The sequence below is a fragment of the Mycteria americana genome, chromosome 4, assembly GCF_035582795.1.
Source record: "Mycteria americana isolate JAX WOST 10 ecotype Jacksonville Zoo and Gardens chromosome 4, USCA_MyAme_1.0, whole genome shotgun sequence".
Classification (NCBI taxonomy): domain Eukaryota; kingdom Metazoa; phylum Chordata; class Aves; order Ciconiiformes; family Ciconiidae; genus Mycteria; species Mycteria americana.
The window spans coordinates 91,703,110-91,722,537 of NC_134368.1; the positions used below are offsets into that span (position 1 = coordinate 91,703,110).

Sequence of the window (19,428 nt, forward strand, 5' to 3'; positions counted from 1 at the left end):
CTTAACCAGTGCTGCTACACTGGAGTGAATGTGAGCCCCCAGAATTCAATCACTATAGGCAGTGGCAAATGTTTGAAATATCAGCTAATGATGTGTAACGTGTTTTTATCATTGCTGGATGTTTCTGTCAAACCGGGACTTGGCACAGCACGTAGCTGGGCTGTCCCTAAAATCAAAATGAAAGACCAAGCAGAAGTCAAGAGTTTCCCCTTTCTTCCACAGGATAAGCAGCTGTGGCGAGCCTTGATCCTTTCTCTCCTGATTGCGTCTCCATGCCGATGCTTCTCTGATGGTGCATGTGTGTAGGAGCACAGTCGACACTGAATCAGCTCCATTTTCCCGTGCACCAGCTCCCCATTCGTTTTGATGAGAAGAAGACTTGTAGCCCAAGGGAAGCTACTTTTGCCATCTGGATTACTAAACTCAGTGTGGAGGACACAGCATTCCCTTTATGTCCTAGCTGGAGCATAAAATTACAGATGATAATCGTGACTAACATCTTGGGCTAGTTGGCGTCTTCTTGTCTTGATCCCATGTTTTCATGAACGGTCAGAAGTTCACAGCCTTTTAACTGCGGACAAAATGAACTAGAGATGATGCAGCATCTTCATGAGGCAGGAGGTCAGGAATAGCGATATCACAGAAACAGTCATAATGCTAAGCAGCTTTTGACAATTCTGCATGTAAGATTTGGGGGACAAAAAATATGTAGAATTTAAATGCTGAAAACCTGTGCCTGGTCTGTTTGAAGGACTAGAGGTGAGTAGGAATCGCTCATGAATGATGAATCATTTGCTGCTGGAGAGCCAGGCTCTGGTGGTTGCGCTCTAAAGTGCTCATGCCTTTTTGTTTCTTTCTGCTCTTGTCAGCAATAACCGTGTTTACATGGGCAGTGCCCAGGTTTTGTTCACGGCTTGTTGAGTTGCTTTTACTCATCTCCTCTCAAGGACGCTGCAAGTCTTAATTCATCAACCTTTGTAAAGATGAAAAGCGTTACTATTATCTGGTGACACTCCAATTAAACAATAATGACGAGGTGTAGGCATTTCCTAGAGACTAATAAAAGGTTGGAAGGAAGTGATGGGCCAAGATCCTGCAGAGAAATTGTTATTGCAACTGTGAGCCGAGAAAAAACAAGGGAAAAAATGCAGAAAGGATTTTTTTAACAGATTACTCAATTTTATTGGCATTGGAAAGCTAATGCATGCTCTGAAAAGAATGTATGTCCTGAAAGCTTGTCAGATTGTTTCAATCATCTGTCAACTTCCTAGCCAGCTTAAAAAGTGAACTTGAAAAACATTTTATGCTTTTGCTGGGTTTAGCTCACAGTCCCTCCTTCCAAACATATCCTGTCACAAATCTTTATTTATGGGCCTATGTGGGTATTTCTGCCACACGAATCGTTTTTCCTTCTACTGTTAAAGCTAGTTTTCATGTGTTTCGAAAGCTCACCTATACTACTTTACTGACTTTTCAATAAGAATTGTAATCATTTCCTCAGTAAAGTCAACATTACAGCAGTTTCAAGGCCCATTCCAACCAAGCATAGAGGAACACGAGAGTAAATGAAAGCAGCCAGCACATTGCAGGCTGGAACCATTGATTCTTAAGTTCTGTGACATCTTTGTTACATGTCACATTAAATTGGATTGAGTTAGTGTTTCCTTGTCCTGAATGCATACGTAGAAATACAGAGTTGAGAAGAACCTACTCAACTCATCTATCACCATGCACTAAGGAATATCATGTGTATCTACAACTGAACAATAATCTTTTCTGAACTGATACTTGTCTATTTACCCTTTAAAAAAAAAAACCACTAATGAAATGTTGAAAAGTTTAAAGCTTCTACAACCTTTTTGATAGGGGTACTGTGTTTAATGAGTTTTCCTCTATTGCTTCCTTACCCTCATTATAGCAAAGGTTTTCCCACTGTCTAGTTTAAATTTTCTCTCCTGTAAATTAAGACAAATTGTTGTTGTCTTCCTAGTAGTAAATATTGAGAAACAGCGATCAACTTCTTGTAATTAACAACCTTTCCAGCTCAGAAGATTAACTCACTCTTTTCTCCTCTTCTCTTCTTCAGAGGAATATGACTTGTTTAACCTTTCTTCAGAGGACTTCTTTTCTAAACTTCTTGTATTTGCTGCATTTCTCTGAAGTAATGGATGTAAAATAACTTGTCTTAATGTGGGACACCCAAAATGGGATGTGGTACTTCAGAGGAAGCCTCAGCAGATTAATTACCTTCATGTCCTACAAATGCCATTTATTTCAGTATGTGCTGGACTGAATTTTGCCTTTGTTTCTCTATTGCAGATTTTTGTTCAGACTGTAAGCCGCTGCAGCCCTCAGACCCTTTTTGACAGACCTGCTGCTTTGTCAGATACTTCTAATTTTGTACTCAATAATTTTTTTTGCTCTTGCCCTTAGTTATTGCATTTGTATTTGTTGAATCTTATCGGGTTATTGTCAGACCATTTCTCCATTTCTAAAGGTCCCTCTGATTCTGGATTCTCCCCTCCAAATTACTTTCAGATCCTCTCAGGTATTGAGTCATCAAAACAGTTTGGAAGTGTACATTCTTCTGCCATCCAGGGTATCCAGTCATCTCAAATAAAATCCATTCCAGCGAAGACTACTGCAGTGCCCCAGTTCAGAGTCAAACAGCCAATGGTAGCCCTTGTCATGAGTCCTTCCATATATTTATATAATCCTTTAAAATGTTTCCATCTCAGATTTGTATATTGGTTCCTTACTAAACTGCCCATCTTTCCACTGCATCAGACAATTTTGCTGCTAAGTCTGTCATGCACCTTTCAGAAGTCATCAGCACTTCTTTATTCCTTTATTCCTTCCTGCACTCCTTTATTCCTTGACTTACTATCCCAAGGTCCCATCCATAAGTATCGTGATACTAATGGAGTTTTCTGAAGTCCCTAACCTGTGCTTTGCCGTTACTACTCCTTTCTTAGATGGTGAACTTAATTGTTTTGTGATTACTTCCATTCAATACACTCCACTCTTCTAGATTTACAACTGCTTTCAACATCTTATTCAAAACCAGATCCAACATAGTTCTTCCCCTAATAATCTTCTCCGCTTTCCAGAACTGAAAGTTATTCCCATCCTGTGCCAAAGATTTCTCTATCCTATTTAATATGCACTTGGGCTGCAGAGCATGAAATGACAGTCATTAGGATATGCAATATCCTATGCATATCCTAATGCTCTGTCTCCGTCTTTTTGCATAGTGGAACAATGGACAGCCTATTTCAGGAAAGGCTATTGCAAAGTTATGAACAATTAGACAATATTTCTATACCTACTTAGATCTGGCATAAACTTGCAGCAATTCTCTCTTCTCCGTCTTTCCCACTACTTCTGTATCTGTGGCACGTAACTTCAACTACGCTAGTGGCAGATAAAATTCTTCCCTTCCCTTAGCCTGGATGCAAATGCTATTGGCTAAACAACTTGCAAAAGTCTTAATGATTTTTCTAACCAAACAGAACTAAAACTAGAGTTCATACCTCCATAGTATTTGAAATGCACTTTCAGCTAACAGCTTGTGAGTGGAAATAACCTGTTTGCAAAATTAAACAATTTATAAGCAACATAACTGTATTTATAAGTGGGCTTTTAAAGGTACAAGTCAGCCAGCAATGACATCTGTAGTCATTGTAGTTATACCATTCCGATGTTTCAATGTGCATCAGCATAAAGACTGTTCAGTTGTGACCCAAAACACACTCTTTCTTCCCAGGCTCTCAGTTCCAAGGATTTTTCCCCCCTCCCTTCAAGCTTATAAGACTATATAAAGAAGTAAGTATTTTTAGCATAAGGACTGATGACCAGGGATATTTTTGCAGTTCTCTAAGACTCAAAAAATGCACAGGGGAAAAAACATCCCTTGCTCATTTTATAGAACAATGATAACAGTAAAACCTATCTCTGCAAATAGAGTAAAAAGAAAAAGATTTGAAATAACATTATTTCTTGAACCTCCATGGCTGTGGCTTTTCCATGACTTTTTACTGCTACAAGTAATTTTGGGGCATACCAAAGCCTCTGGAGGTTTTCGGTGAGGCTTGGATTTTTTTTGCACTATAAAATAATGTATCTACATCTCAAAGGTACTTAAATGAAGCATGCTGTATTCTAATTTGTATGCTGCTGAAATTAAGATATCATTCAGACTTGCCATTTGTGCTTGACCTTCACCTTTTGTCCTTCTTTTTATCTCAACAGCAGTTGTAGAAGCATGAGAGTATTATCAGTGTTGGAATTCGGGCATTTTAGTTTTCTCGTAACGAAGTTTAGCTTTCAGGAAGGGGAACGTTGTGCCACCAGCCAGATATCTGTGGACTATCAGTAGGCCCTTTATAAACTGTGTATCACGGTTTAAGAATTGCTGAGAAAGGCCATGTGTTTTAGTCACCTGCATAACTTTTTCAAGGAAGAAAGTCACTTTCTAAGACTTCACTCATTAAATAAATTAGGATGGTAGCCTTCCTTCACAAGGCCGCACTGAGCACACTTCATTCCTGTAAGAGGAACTTCTTAGATATCCTTAGGACTGCAAAAGTGAGTTGCTAAAGCAAGGCTGAAATCAGGTTTTGTTTATAAGACAGAATTAAATCAACTAGACTGCTGGTGAGCTGGGAATAACCAGAAACCTGGACAATAGAAGGCAGGGAGAGTTCAACTTCAGGAGGTCAAATAGGGATCTAAGAACGCTCTTACAAAGTGAGCAGGAATATGTTACCCTATCAAATGAAGCAAGAGTCCTGGTCATCAGGACAAACATAGGAGACTATTCTTCTCCGGAAAGGAAACATTATTATTAATGTGAAGCAATTTACCAGGTCAAGATGCAAACAATTCTGAGCCCGTTATAACCTCTTTCCTATTCCTTCCTCGAGGATTCCTAGCTAGGACTCTTCCAAACACATCCGCTTTTATGTTTTCCCCACTTTCCGTTGCTGTTTTGAACCGGCCAAGGGTTGTCATATCAACAAGCAATTTATATTTTGTTTGGTCCCAACATCGGCTGTAGTACAAATGACCGACTCTCATATTCCAATAAAAGACTCTTGACCTCAGTGTCAATGAGAGTTGCGCTGGGTGTCACCAAAGCTGATGTCAGCTATTTGTACCTTAAATATTTTCACCAGCTCGCTCCTCAGTTTCTTTCCATTTTAATGTCAGAAATCAGTGACTTAGTTGTTTTCCACAGCTCCTTTTGTTTCTCTCCTGATTAGAATAGCTCATAGAAATGGAAACGAATGAAAATTTGTCTCTGTTCACAAGGTCAATGCCAAGACTCTACCACTGCTCAGTTCTTCAAAACCAGAGGTGATGTCAGAGAACGCACTTGCTTTCTAGCTGATTTGTGCCATCCCTCTACACCAAGTGACTTCAGTCTTTGGGTTTTTTTTCCCACGTCAACATATTTTCCATGCCAACATGTTTTACAACATACCAAAATCTTTCTGCTATTCTGTATATATAATTAAGCAAATAAAAAAAGCTTTTCTTTACTACTACTGCCTCTGAGATGCAGAGCTGGGATATGACCTGATCCTAGAAAAAAGCAAAAGCAAACCCAAATCTGGTCCCCTGGGGTTTTCTTAGCTTTTAGCTCATAAACATTTTGTCTGGTTTTAGTAACTGTGTCTAAAACAGACTCCATCAAGGTCAGCAGTATGAAACTTAAGACACAGTATTTACTAAGATAGGAAGATTGTATAGCTACTTCTCTGTGTAAAATGATGTTTCTCACGGCTCCCAGGGGACCAGAAAGAAAACAAACATGCAACAATGAGGCGGTAAGAGGGGAAAAAGAACTAAAAGTGCTTATTGGGAAAACCTTCTCCCTGACAGTGCTTTGTTCACACTGACTGAATTATTACAAAATAGAAAATAACCCTCACATACCCGAATAAGGACAAAAAAAGTTATTGCGGTAACTGCTGAACACTTGAGAGTCTGTATTACAAAGACACAGATCCGTGTGTTTTAAATGAAGGTGAAGAATAATGAAGTGACATTTTAAAAAAAAAAAAGTTTTACTACGTACAGAACATTTTTCTAGAAAATTAGAATTTTTTTTCTTTCATTTCTAACACTCAGCTTGGGTAACTAGAATGAAAAGAGTTTGTCCAGAAGCAGCAAGAGACATTTCCAAAACAACACTCACACAAAGAAAGTTTTCCGCTTCTATTTTGCCTTAATAACTACTTTCTGTAAGGGATATTTAACATTTTTGCAGGAAGCTGTTTTATTCTCACGGGATTGATTTAAAACCAAATTATGTATTGTACAGAGGAAAGAGTTATGAGCAGGGAGAGATGTAAGGAGAGAAATGCTTAAGAAACAGTAATCAAGGTAAAGGCATTTGAACTATTCAGCAGTTTAAAGAGGATTAAATCATCACGTTTCAAACTCCAAGCACATGTGAAATATCGGATGTTTCATTTTCAAGTAGTGTTCTCACCTAGAGCTTTCCTCCATAAATCTTCAAAGTATTTTACAATGCAGTAAATAACTCCTTACACTAATTTTATAGTTGGGAAAATTCTTCATACATGGAGGTGAAGCAGCATACTTAAAGCTGCCTTATCCTGATTTCATAGACAGGAAACTTTTTTGGATACTGAGGTGAAGCAGCATGCTAAAGGCTGTCTAGCAGCCAAGAGTCAGGAGGGGGACCCAGACTTCAAGCACTCTTAAATAAAGTCACGGATACATTATCTGACACAAGCTATGACTCTTGCTAGCCTGACACTGAGAATACAATTACTGTTGTATTAAAAAAAAGTGCGGAGGTTTGCTTTTGTGAAACTAACTGTGAGAGAAGTTTCAAGATGTGTATTATGTGCTGAATAAAGACATTAAGTGGCATAGTTTATATGCCATCATAGATCTGCCATTACACAATTATTAAAAAAGGAAGAACGTATCAGCATTTTAGAGCCCAGGCAATAAAAGAAGCAAGACGTACCAATATTGTGATGGAGACATACACAGCATGTGACTGGGACTTTTTTGTTTCGTCTCCTGTTTTCATGCAGTGGAAGTTCACTGTTGACTCCACAGTCATAAAAAGCAAAAGCTGACCTTTAGTGCTCTTTTTTTTTTTATAATGAAAGCTGAATATCTCCCATGATTTCATGATTCATCGAGATGAAGGTTTAAGAAAAAAACATTATTTAGCAGCCCCCCCCCCAATAACGATAACTGATATCCCGGCTTCAGTGCAGCCTCTGCATTAAGATTCCCCAACTTTGTAGTTGATCTCTCCTCTCTTTAGCATTAATACTTCTGATTTTCTGTTGTCACTGGATTTTTCTTCAGACCATCTACTGTTTCATATCAACCAGAAAATAACTCTGTTTGTGGGTACTTTCAAGGTTTTAAAATTTGTTTTCTCTTTCTTTTTTTAAGTAGTGCAAAGACCTTTCTGATCTGTTTGTCACACTGTCAAGCATGTATTGCATTAAATAGGTTGGTTTTACTGCACACATTCCAGATGCAGAAGACCGAAGCATCCCTGCTCTGCCTGAACCAAATTAGAGGTTTCACTTCAGTAAGGGAGAGCAGTTTACTTTGGGTTTCATACTCTGAGTGAAAGAAGTCTCTCAACTCTTCCTCTCTGGAAATTAATACATCTTCTAGAAATGTCAAAATGTCGTTCCGCTCAGGTGAGGAATTAAATCAAAGTCAGTGGGCTTATTCACATATTCAAAATTATCACTCATTTACCTGCTTGGAGGATCAGGCCCATATTTGTTAAGTGATCTATCAAAATCGTCTCTATTATTCAACTTCATTGACCTATACTTAATAAAAGGGAATCATTAGCACGAAACCTCCTCACAACATGCTGGCGTCTTACAGAAAAAGACCATTTGGGTGCCAAATTTGCAATTACGTGGGCTGTGGAACATCGTAAGGTAGCTGCAGCATGGCTCTTTGAAATTATTTGTGAGAGACTAGCCAGTTCTGCAGACATCTACGTGTTCACGACCACAACTCGGTGTGCAATACCGATACAGTTATTTGCCAGCAATGCCTAGTAGTTGACCTCTGCATCCTCTAGTATGTCAAGACAGAGATTAGTAACGTTAATCCCAGTATAACAAGAGTCCTCATTTTGTCCGGCCTATACGTAACTCAAGCAATAATTCAATCTCATACTTTAAAAAAAACAAAAACACACGGGTGGGGATAGGGACCCCCAAACCAAATAAAAACTAACCAGCTAACCTAAAAGCCAATCCTACCCTCTCGCAGTGACTTTTAGAAAATACATTATTTTTACTGAGGATGAGCAAAATTGTATTACTCACTGGCACAAAACTTATGTGCTTTTAACCTAGCTGCATTTTTTTCTCAAAGACATAATTAAAAGCGTGTATCTAAGGAGAGCAGGCATATATCACTGTAAGAATGCCCTCATTAACGAAATGCTGCTGATCATGCCATTCCTCTCACAGTATTCTGTTCCTTTCATCTGCAGTCAAAATACCTTTCTCTTCTAAGGAAAACAGTGAATTAGAGTCTCTATATGCTGCTGAGAAATTGATCTCTCGTTACTGAAAGGATGGCAATGACTACAGAAAGGGGACTACTAATGCAAATAGCTGTGCTTTCAATGTATGACAAGTTGTCACTTCAATAGAGAAATAGTCATTTTGTTGCCGACTAAGAGTACGGCAATATGATTAAGTAAAAACTAATTTGATTATTGAAATGTTATCCCAAAGATTTAAGCTTCTGGCTTCTCCAGAGGTATTACTGAACTGATGGCTGCAACTGATATCCATCCAAAACCCAGATGTTTGGTGTGAAAGGCTGTGCTGTTCAATTCCCACTAGAGATGCCAAAAATGCAGCTTTGTTCATTCATATGAGAGATCGACAGGAGATCACATTATCAATTTTGTTTGTATTGTATGATTTCATTTGGTAAGGGGGAAAAAAAATGCACGACTACCTCATTTGTATTGGCACACTGCGACTATCCAAGGAGAACAGGCTTGGAATTACATTACCTTTTCAATGACTCTAATCTCTCACCATTTTTGGATGACTAGAATCACTTTAAGTAGAAAAACTGGATGTCATTGGCATTTCGGGCAGTTTGAAATTCGGTTTCAGTCTGAATGTGAATTTCAATCGGAAACCTGAGATAAATGTTTTGGAAGTGTAGGGTGTTTCCCAAGTGTTGTTTCTAGGGAACTGTGACAAATATTGCCTTAAATAGCCATGCTTGCCATCTAGCAGCACGGTGATGACAACGTACCTTACAGTCAGTGGCTCCCTGGCTGCTGCAGCGCTATGCCTTTCCAATCAAGCTGACAAACTTAACGGAGGGACTGTGGGACACAGGGCTTCTTGCAGTTCAGAAACCGTTTTTCAAATACAATTCTTTTTTTCCTGAAAATTTCACAGGTGAAACGAAGCTTGTGTTGGAAGATTCCCAGGTTGCTTTGTCGATGTCCATAGGGAAGATGTCCACGGACGGTACATTTCACAGTGGGAAATTTACAGCTGATGTTTTCCTGTCCAGATCCATCTTTTTACCACTTCTTTTCAGTCACTTAACTCCTAACCTCAGCTTAGTGCACGCGCGGAGACCCACCACTGGCAATCTACACTTTTCGTCAACGCTTTTTACAGTTATTTCCCCTACGGGAAGCACTCTACAGACCCCAGAGGGTCTACAGGCAACCGCTGGCCTGAGCAGGGTGTGCAGAGCCATTTCGACCAGCGCGGTGCTTCACCCCGCCATCCCCGCGCCGTGCCCGGCTGCGCCTCTCCGCGGGCCGCCTTCCCGAGGCTACGTCCCGCACCCGGCTGGGCGACTGAAGCGCGATCAGCGCCGCGACGGCAGCCGGGGCCCAGGCTGAGGGGCCCCCTCTGCCCCGCGCCCGCTTCCCTCGGCCGACCGCGTCGCTCCGCGCCCCGCGGCGCCTCAGGGGGGCGCGAGGCCGGCGCGGCCGTTGGAGCCCCTAACGGTCGCCACGCGCGCAGGGGCGGGAAGGAGGGCGCGCGGGCGGGGGGCGGGCTGCGCGGTGCGCCTCGCTCCCCCCTCTCCCGCTCCACGTGCTCGCCCAAGGCTGACAACCTCACTTCCGGCCGGGCGGCGGGGGGGGGGGGGGGGGTGTGTGTGTAGCGCGCGCCTGTGTGAGGGGCTGGGGCGGCGCATGCGCCGTGGCGCCGCACACTGGCGAGGCGGCTTCTGCCGGCAGCGCGCTGCTTCCCCTCCCCTCCCCTCCCTGCCCGCCTGCCTCCCCCGTCCCGGCCGCCGCGGGGCTGTGGCCGGGCTGTGCCCGCCCCCTTCCCCTTCCTCCTCCTCCTCCTCCTCCTCCTCCTCCTCCTCCTCCTCCTCCTCCTCCTCCTCCTCCTCCTCCTCCCGGAGCGGGCGTCGCTGCGGGCGCGGGGAGCCGGCAGCGGCGGGCGAGCGGGTGAGGAGAAGCGGGGCGGGGGCCGCGGCCGGCATGTGAACCGGGGCAGCCCCCTCCCCGCTCCGGCAGCCCTTGGGCAACGGCCGCCGCCCGCCGGGCGGACTTCTTCCTCGGCCGCCTTGCGCCGCGCGGGGCCGGGCAGCCGCCTGCGCTCGGCGCCCGTCCCGCGGGCCCGGCGGGGCCCCGCTCGCCATGAAGAAGTTTTCTCGGATGCCCAAGTCCGAGGGGAGCGGCGGCGGCGGGACGGCGTGCGGCGGCTCCGGCGGCGGGGGCGGCGGGGGGAGCGGCGTCGCCTTGGGCAAGGTGTTTGCCGTCGGACGCTACCAGGTGACCCCCGAGGAGCTGCTGGCGGAAGGTGAGGCGGCGGGGACGACCGGGCCGTGCGAGGTGCCCGCGGGACGGGGAGGGAGCGGCAGAGGCCGAGCGCGGCCGTGGGGCGAGGCGGGGGCCCGCTGCCCCGCTCCGCGCCGGGACGGGCTCCCCCCGCCCCTGCCAGCCGCTGGCTCGCTCTCCCCGTCCTTGCATAGCTGCTTCCCCGCCGTAAGCCGGTTAAGGGGGTTTTGAGGTTTTTTTTTTCGTTTCGGCTGCTGGCTGGTGCCTGGGGCTCGTTGGAGTTCCCTGGCATATTGTCGTGAGGAAAGCGATACGAGACGTGCGAGCGAGCGGCACGCTGCTGGTGGGGCTGGTGATCCACTGGGTCACATCCCGTTGGGGTTGGCGACGGTGTGGCCGGTAGCAGGGTGCCTCAGAAGAGGGCGGGGTAATCCTGTAGTAGGTTTTTGCCAGCTAATCTGAAAAACCGAAAAACTAAACCCCATCATCTTCTTTGCTGGAATGCAGTAGATTTCTGGCAGGGTCACGAGTGAAGTTGCAGTGCTAGCAACTTCTGCTGTAGAGAATCGCTGTCCTCCCCTTGTTACAGGGTGCCTTACTTCTGATTCTTGTCGTTAACTTGCACTTTATGTCGTTGGACCTCCACTGGGTCTCAGGGAAGAGTTGCGTGAATTCAGATAGCCATGGAATTGGCTGGACTTTGTTAGTTGTATAACTTGAATAGACGCTGGCATGGGCCATCATCAGAACAGCCATGTTTGAGTTTTAATCTGCATGTGTGTGTGTGTGAAACAGCACAGTATTGATCTCTCGTAGTTGGTGGCAGCCGATGTTGTAATGTATAAAGTATAATTCACTTCCTAGGTCACTGAGCACAGGGCTAGTCCGGTATACTTTGTAGTTACTGAATGTCGCAGCGTTACCACACACTGCTTTGGATGTTGCGGGTAAAATAATTTAACTTTGTCATTGTCTTGTCTGTGTATTGCTTAGACTAGTTTCTGCATAAATGCACTAGTAGACTTTCATTGCCTAGGTGCATTTCTTGATGAAGTTTTGAAATGTGGTTTTAACAAGTACATGCATACTATTACTATTTAGAATCGAAACGTATAGCTGGTACTTAAATTTTCATTGCTATCTGGAAAAAGTTTTAGTAGAAGAGTGGAATTGGTACTTAATATTTAGAACACAGTATTTTGTCTTTGGCTTATGAAATTGAGGTCAGGGCTTAGCCAACTGCATACCTGGTTGCCTAAAATATGAGTGGTCCTTGCTGAGAGCTCCTGAAAAGTCACTGTGGTCTGACAGAAGGTCATTTCTCTGCAGGGCTCGTTGCAGGATAGAGACTTGCTAAAAACATTATGGAAATAGGTTCCTGAGCAAATTGAGGAGGTAACACAAAAACCATATACGTACTGGAAAGGAGAAAAATGGCATGGTGCTTGGTTCAGTTTAGTGTATTATTAAAAGTTTTCTCATAAAGTGCTGTTTTAAGAGTGACTATAGATCACTGCTTTTTTTTTTTCTTCTTCTTCTTCTCTAGCTTGCAGAAACAAATGCACAGCCCTTAAGGGCTTGGGGGCAGGGGGAGTAAGAATTTTAACAGTTGAGTGTTGTGCAAATTGGCTTCCTTATTTTTAAGACTGAAATAGAAAGTTTTCTACAGCTTTTATGTGGTGTCTTAAATATGGGTGCCTGGGACTAGAACTGATAAGGGTCAGGGCAGTGTACATCTGCTGCGTCTTGGGAAAAGTCTTCAAAGCCAACACCAGAGCTATTCAGTAGGGAGGACCCAAAAACGCTTAGAGGAGAAGAAAATAGCAGGTGGCATAACTGCAGGGTTGAGGTAGTAGGGAAGTGAGGGAGCTGGGGGAAGGATACTCTTACAACTCCCCGGGCTGTCGGGGAGCAGCTGGGTTAACAGCGTGCCCCGTGGGGAGCAGAGGTGTGCCCCGTGGTGACTGGCGAGAAGGTCCCTGTGGCTGTGTTCTAGTGGCACTCCGGTACTCCTAACTGACCACAACAGTTCACGCAAGAAAAAGTTGCTTTTTGTCTAGGAATTGCTTCTTGACAGTCAGGTTTTGCCTTGACTTAGTAACAATTAATAGTAATTGTGTGTTATTGATGTTATATTAGCCATATTGCAATCTATTATTAATACTTAACACTTGATAAATCCCCTGCTTAATAATCCTCTTCTTTGGTGGGCAGGGGGGAACAAACTTTTTTTTTTTCTCCCTAGTCCCTTTGCATAAGGCATTTTTTTCTTCTTTCATTTTCTGAAACCCAGTTTTACTGAGGTTCTTAGGCTTGTCAGGTAGTTCCTCTTACTCAGTGCTGATGAAGTACCATTTACGAGTTACTTGGAGGCTCATATCAGAGTTTTAGGTTGTGTCATGAACCTTTGTTAATAAGTTAATGAATATAATGAACATAACAAGCCTATTTCAGAATGGATATACATTGTTCTGTTAGCAGTGGTGTGGTATGGATAGGCTTTTTTACTAGCTATTAGAATTAATAGTGTTATATGTCTGTCAGCTTCAAGCTGTTTAAACACACCACTCCCCCACCCCTTCCAAATTTGGCATCTGAGATGTCTTAGGAAGCTAGCTCTTGGTTTTGCAAAGGCCTTAAACTCATGGTAACTAGAGCGAGTAGCAGTAGTGGTGCCAGAAGGCTCAAGTTGTAACTACCTCGTTAGGCTGCAGTAATAAATCTTTGGTAGATTTCCCGTAGTGATACAGATGTTGTCCTGAAAAGGCTTTGCTGTAGTCTTTGACAATATTGTTTTATTGCAGTGTTTGAAAGGCGAAAGTATGCAGCATGATAATCTAGTTCTTTTGTGTAAGTACGTATAACACTATCTAAAGCAACTGCATCCTTTTGTGGTTAAGTAGGTATAAAGGTTAAAGTGCTGTAGTTAGTAGGCTGTTAGAAGGTTTCTTTGGTTTTAAGTACACCTCTCTTCTGGTGACTTCTTAGCCTTCATAACCCAATGGTCAGTATGTTGTTGGATGGAAGTATTTGGGTTTAAGGTTTATTTCTTAGAGATGCTGAAAAAAGAATGAATTTGGGTTAAGGTTTCATGTAGAAAATGAGTTCCTATCCATTTCGAAGGGATGGTAGAAGTATCAGTCATTTATTCCACATACAGGCAGAGTGAAGGCCTTCTCATTATATGTTTTTGTTGAACAAGAGTATGTGCAATGCAGCTGAAGTTTGGAAAATTCAATCTGACAAAAATATGGAGAGTTCTCTGTTCAAGGTTACAGATGGTGTGCAGGGAACTCCAGTTACAGTGACTCCATACTGAAAAAGACTTTCTAGTTCAGAAATTGCAGCAAACTGGACATGACAAAGTATGAAACATCCTTTCAAATTGATCTCAAATGTCAATGCAAAACAGTTAATGTTGTGAAGAGTGAAAAGTTAAGTAAAAATTGCCAACTCCCCAAAACTTTTGGTTTATAAGGAGGAGGTAGAAAGTTGTGGCTTGACATGGGGACAATACTACTTCATTGTTTGCCTTGACTTGAAACAGAAGGGAGTTACGGAAGTTTAAGAACTGCAGTAAAACTAATTCCTCTGGAGACTGTAAGGGTAGGCATTGGAACATGCTCAGTTGTCTTACCTTGATTGCTTGGCAGGACTTGGGGGTGTTTAGGGTGTTTAAACTGAGTAAATAAAAGACTTTTCCACGTTTGAAGTTGTCTTTGTACCATGAGCAGACCAAAGTGGGCATGCTAAGTGTTGTGTTGAAATTTAGGATGTGGGTATGTTTTTAATGAGTGCAGATAAAGCAAGAGGAGACAGTTATGGATGTTTAAAAAAGAAAAAAAAGGAGACTGTACATGAAATGTGCAGTGGACTCTCAAGTTGCACTCTCAAGCATGACTGGCTTGGTATGGAAGCTTATTTGTGGGCATGGAAAGATGATCATCATACTGCTTTCATTGTTTCGTATTCAGAATTGATTAATGTAATCATGGGGCATATGGTGTTGCATTGTATAAAAAAAAAAAAGGTAGTACTTGGTACTGTTTTTCCCCCTGTGGTACAGCTCATAAACTGTCATTCAGTGTCCTGCATGTCTTGATCTGGTGTTTAAAGTACTGCAGTTTCAAGGGCTTCTTCAGGCTGCTTGTTTACTCGTTGTCCAGGACAATTAGTACCATATCTGGATGCTTCCTGATTTCTTAATTAGACTATTTTTAGTCTAACAGAGACATGGGGTAAGTCCATGTCAGACAGTATTCCCCTGTTGTTTGTCCTCATCCTGCCCCCCCACCTCACTTTAAAGGAACAGCCTATAGAGGCACTAAACATTTTTTCCTATTCGAAGTATTCCAACAAAGAGGCAGAAATCCATACTTCTCCTCGTTAATTAAGCTAGAAATGCTTCAAAAAAAATGAGTTGGCACTTGGTCCCCTACTAAAAGAAGAAGGGAGATGATTGAATGTAAAGCTTAGACCATCTGGGGTTTATACTTTTTGGAGAAGGTAAGAGGGCTGGAGCTTGCATGTTCTGATGGGGTACTCTATTATTTTATGATAAAAGTACTATGTGGCTAGCAGGTAGCTGTAAACTTATACTGGGCCAGTGCTACTGGACTTGGAGTCATCTTCAGCCAAGAACCTTGAAGTAAAAGAAATAGTGTCCTAGGAACAGGCATGAGGGGTTTTTTTGTTGGTGGTTTTTTTTTTTTTTTGTCACATACTGGGAATGCTAATCTGGCTTTGGGTGAGCTTTACTGAACTGGATTTCACAGGATTATCCAATACTTACTGTTTGCCTATGATACAGATGTTAACTCTAGTTGCAGGTGAGGACTGGCCTGGTGTGCTGTGAATATAGCACAAGAGGGTGATGAAGAGAAGCGGAGTCTGAGGGGAGACCTTACCGCTCTCTAGAACTACCTGAAAGGGGGTTGTAGTGAGGTGGGTGTCGGTGCAAGTAACTAGTGATAGGACGAGAGGAAACGGCCTCAAGTTGCGTCAGGAGAGGTTTAGATTGGGTATTAGAAAAAAATTCTTTATCGAAAGGGTGGTCAAGCATTGGAACTGGCTGCCCAGAGAGGTGGTGGAGTCACCATCCCTGGAGGAGTTCCAAAAAAGATGTAGATGTGGCACTTTGGGACATGGTTTAGTAGGCATGGAGGTGTTGGGTTGACGGTTGGACTAGATGATCTTAGAGGTCTTTCCCAACCTTAATGATTCTATGATTTCTATGATCTTGCCCCTGAAAACCATGGTTTTTGGGAAGGACTACGCTAACTGTATTTGGAGGAAGCAAAACTCTCTTGTTATTAATTCAGTACAGTTTTTCTCCATTTTAACCCTCCCACCAGCAAGTGCATTGCTTATGAAAGTGGAGGTGAGATGCTAGAGACTTACACGGAATAAACTGGGTGATACCCTGTGCAACTTGCTCCCAGAAGTACCCAGAGGGGATGTAAAGTAGCGGTAGGTAGTGTCACTGTGTTGAGAAAAGGCAATAGGCTGCTCTTCAGCTTTTCTGTCTCTCAAAACTTTGGGTAGGAGGGGTTTAACATGACACATCACTGCTCTTGTGCTGTAACTTCCTCTGTTTCCTTTGCCCTAGTATATGTGGAAAGAAGTTGTGTGATAGTGGTTATACTGGGGTTTTTTGGTGGTTTTTTTTTTTTTTTTTTTTTTTTTAAAATCGTTCTAGCTGATGAAATGGGGAGTCTGGAGCTGTGTGGTGTTGAGCCTTCCGGTGCTATATCTTAGGAAGCTGTTGTTTTTCTAAGTGACCTTAGATCTAGGACTAGAGAGGCAGGGAAAAAGCCACTCAAGTGGTGATTGCTTTTAAGTTAAGTAGTTAATGTTTCTGTAACACAGAAAGTTTGCTTCAATTATTTAATATGATGGTTAAAGCATAGTTTTCTGTGAAGGGGGACCTCTCGGTAGGGAGGACAAGGGAAAACCTCGAATATTCCCTTTATAAAATTGGAAATGCATTCTCCTTCCTTTTGTAATCCATCCTACGCTGCAGCCTCTTGGAGTCATTACTGGCAAACTAGTGAAGGAATAAGCTTCTTGCAAGCTCTGCCATCCTACCTAAATTGAGTGTGCAGTCTTTGCAAGTACCTAATGACATGTATTATTCAGTTGGTGTTTTATTTTCATACTGTTCCAGTCGAGGCCTGAGAAAACTAGCACCTTAATGGAGAGGAATCCAAGTCCTGTTCTGTGACATCTTGTGCTGTTCGTTTGTAGATGGTCATGCTCTTTAATTTTGAGCACAATTGTCCTGGAGGTGGTTCTTCAATTGATTGTCTAAGAGGAATCCAAGTCCTGTTCTGTGACATCTTGTGCTGTTCGTTTGTAGATGGTCATGCTCTTTAATTTTGAGCACATTTTCCTGGAGGTGGTTCTTCAATTGATTGTCTAAGGGAAGAGGGGAGACTTAGAATTTCATCAACATCACAGCTGAGGTAAAGGTTGAATTGCTTATTGTCCAGAAAGGAAGCATAGTAAGTTTTTCCAAATCGGTCCTAAAATTGGGATAGTCTTCAAAGTTCTGTTGTGGGTGTTTTTTTCTACCTTATGTGTCTCAGCAATAGCAGTTCAATTAGTAATCCAAATAGACAAACTTTCTGGTGTGCATAAGGTTGTTCTTGCCCTTCTAGGATGCTTTGATAAGCCCCATTTCAATTAACATTTCATACCCTGATTTTCAGGTCTTTAGAGTAAGTTATCTTGGGGATTTGCAACTCCCGCAGCTTCTATAAATTCTGAAGCATGCTGCTGTACAGCATGCACTGCTTTCTCTCGTGTGAAGATGTGGCTCATTTGTTGTGCTTTGTACTGAAGAGGCAAATGGAGAGAACTGCCATTGTAACGGATCTGTTAACTTTAGTACTTCAAAGTGTTTAAAGGTGGTGTGGACCAACTTTTTAACTCTGAGGTTCTGATTGTACAGTGGGAGACCTTATTTTTGTGGCAGGTGTTACGAATACAGCTGGTGCAGAGTCACTTCTGTCATGATTATGTGGCATGGCAGTCTCTTCATATGTGGCAAGCCAATGTGTTCATTATTGGTTTTTTTTATTAGTTTAGTCGTTATGTAGCATGTGACCTGCCGCTCTTTGCATTAGCTACTGTTTTATTTTCAGTTGGAATGTAGTTCAGTTGTTCAGGTGGATTATGAGCTGGAACGTTGTCTGGAAAGATAACTTGGGGAATTCGGGTTGGGATTGGTCATGTCGATTTTTTTTTTTTTTTTGGAGTGTAATGTTAGTGCATATATGGTCACACATGACTGCAAAGGTCAAGCCTGTTACTCTGTCACAAACAGTTTTGCTTTGCTAATATTTGAGTAGCAGAAATGGTTTGTTTGAGTTCAAAAGATAAAGGGAGAAAAAAAGCAGCACGTGTACTTGAAACTTTCTGATTTTCATTTTGGCTAAGAGTATAATAGAATACATGTGAAGCTGTTGCGCAGTCCCAGTAATAGGCATGGCTGCCTTACTTGAAGCGTAGCTTCAGAATGTCAGGTGGTGAGATGCTGAACCAAGTTCTGATCTCTGGGTAATGACAGATAGGGAGCCTGTGCTGTAGTGCTTGGGTTTTATCTTTGGGCTTTTCAAGCCTAATGAAGGCAGCTATTAACTTGAAACAAGAGCATTGTTTTGCCTGTTACAGGATGTAGCTGTATTCTGTGTATTGAAAAAGAAAACAAACCAGGAAGCAGTTTGGGCATTTGCATGTGATCCTAGACTTACATTAATATGCGGGTAAAAATATATTTTCATGTAACGTAGCGCACAAAATGAGTGCTTTAACTTCAGTTTTGTTAGTCAGATAACTAGTGTACTGACTGAACTTTGGTGGTACTTTGGAAGAACAGTCATTCTCATTGTACTCTCCAGAGTTGTGGTGTGCCTCTTGTGTAGATGGAGAAATCAACAGGTTAGGAAACATCTGTAGGCATACAAAGGTATCTGTTGTACGGCTAAGACCAAGTTCAGCTCTTACAGACACGTGGTCTAATGCTTTTCGATTGACAAGTTATTATTCTTTGCATCTCCTAAGGACACTACTTTCTGCATTGCAGCGTGCATGAACATGTCATATTACGCCTCTGTTAACTGCACATGATCGTTCCGTTCTTTTTCCAGCATGTTATCAATTTAACTTCTGTATGCCCAGAAGTAGTTAAATACTGAGCAAGTACTTTGGAATCTAGTCATTCTGAGCTGAGTTTTGGGGGTAGTGGCCGAGAGTCAGATGGTTATATAGGAGAAGCAACTTGATTTGTAGCAGTACCATGTTAATACGATGCACAAACTCAAGCCATCTTGCCTTTGCCAAATTTTGATGAGAGACAGATGTAACAAATGTATGTGACATCTACTGGCTTTTTTTTCCTTGCGGATGTGTTTTGATGAAGTAGACTGATGTTACAGTAGTCATGAAAGAGGATGTGCACATGCAGGTTTTTTCACTATGGAACTCCTGGACACCCTCAAAGGGTAAGGCAGCACATGATAATAGAGGATGTATTAGCTTTGTCTGTGGAAGACTTGGCCTGGCTTTAAAAGAAGCTGCGCAGGATCTTATTTTGGGTGTGTGTGTTTTGTTGGTTCAAC

At 42.6% G+C, this 19,428-nt stretch overlaps 1 protein-coding gene and 1 long non-coding RNA gene across 4 annotated transcripts in view; one reads left to right on the forward strand and one right to left on the reverse strand.

Moving 5' to 3' along the window:
- The window catches only part of LOC142409613 (uncharacterized), a 67,407-nt gene extending 57,138 nt beyond the window's left edge, over positions 1-10,269 (reverse strand). Inside the window, exon 1 of the long non-coding RNA XR_012775710.1 lies at positions 9,310-10,269. This is a non-coding gene — a long non-coding RNA (uncharacterized LOC142409613). The remainder of the gene's footprint in view (positions 1-9,309) is intronic.
- A 137-nt stretch (positions 10,270-10,406) lies between these two features.
- Positions 10,407-19,428, forward strand: part of BMP2K (BMP2 inducible kinase) — a 67,558-nt gene continuing 58,536 nt past the window's right edge. For all 3 annotated transcript variants that reach the window (XM_075501367.1, XM_075501369.1, XM_075501368.1), the window contains exon 1: positions 10,407-10,829. In XM_075501367.1, coding sequence (XP_075357482.1) covers positions 10,667-10,829 — 163 coding nt within the window. In that variant the 5' untranslated portion in view covers positions 10,407-10,666. The remainder of the gene's footprint in view (positions 10,830-19,428) is intronic.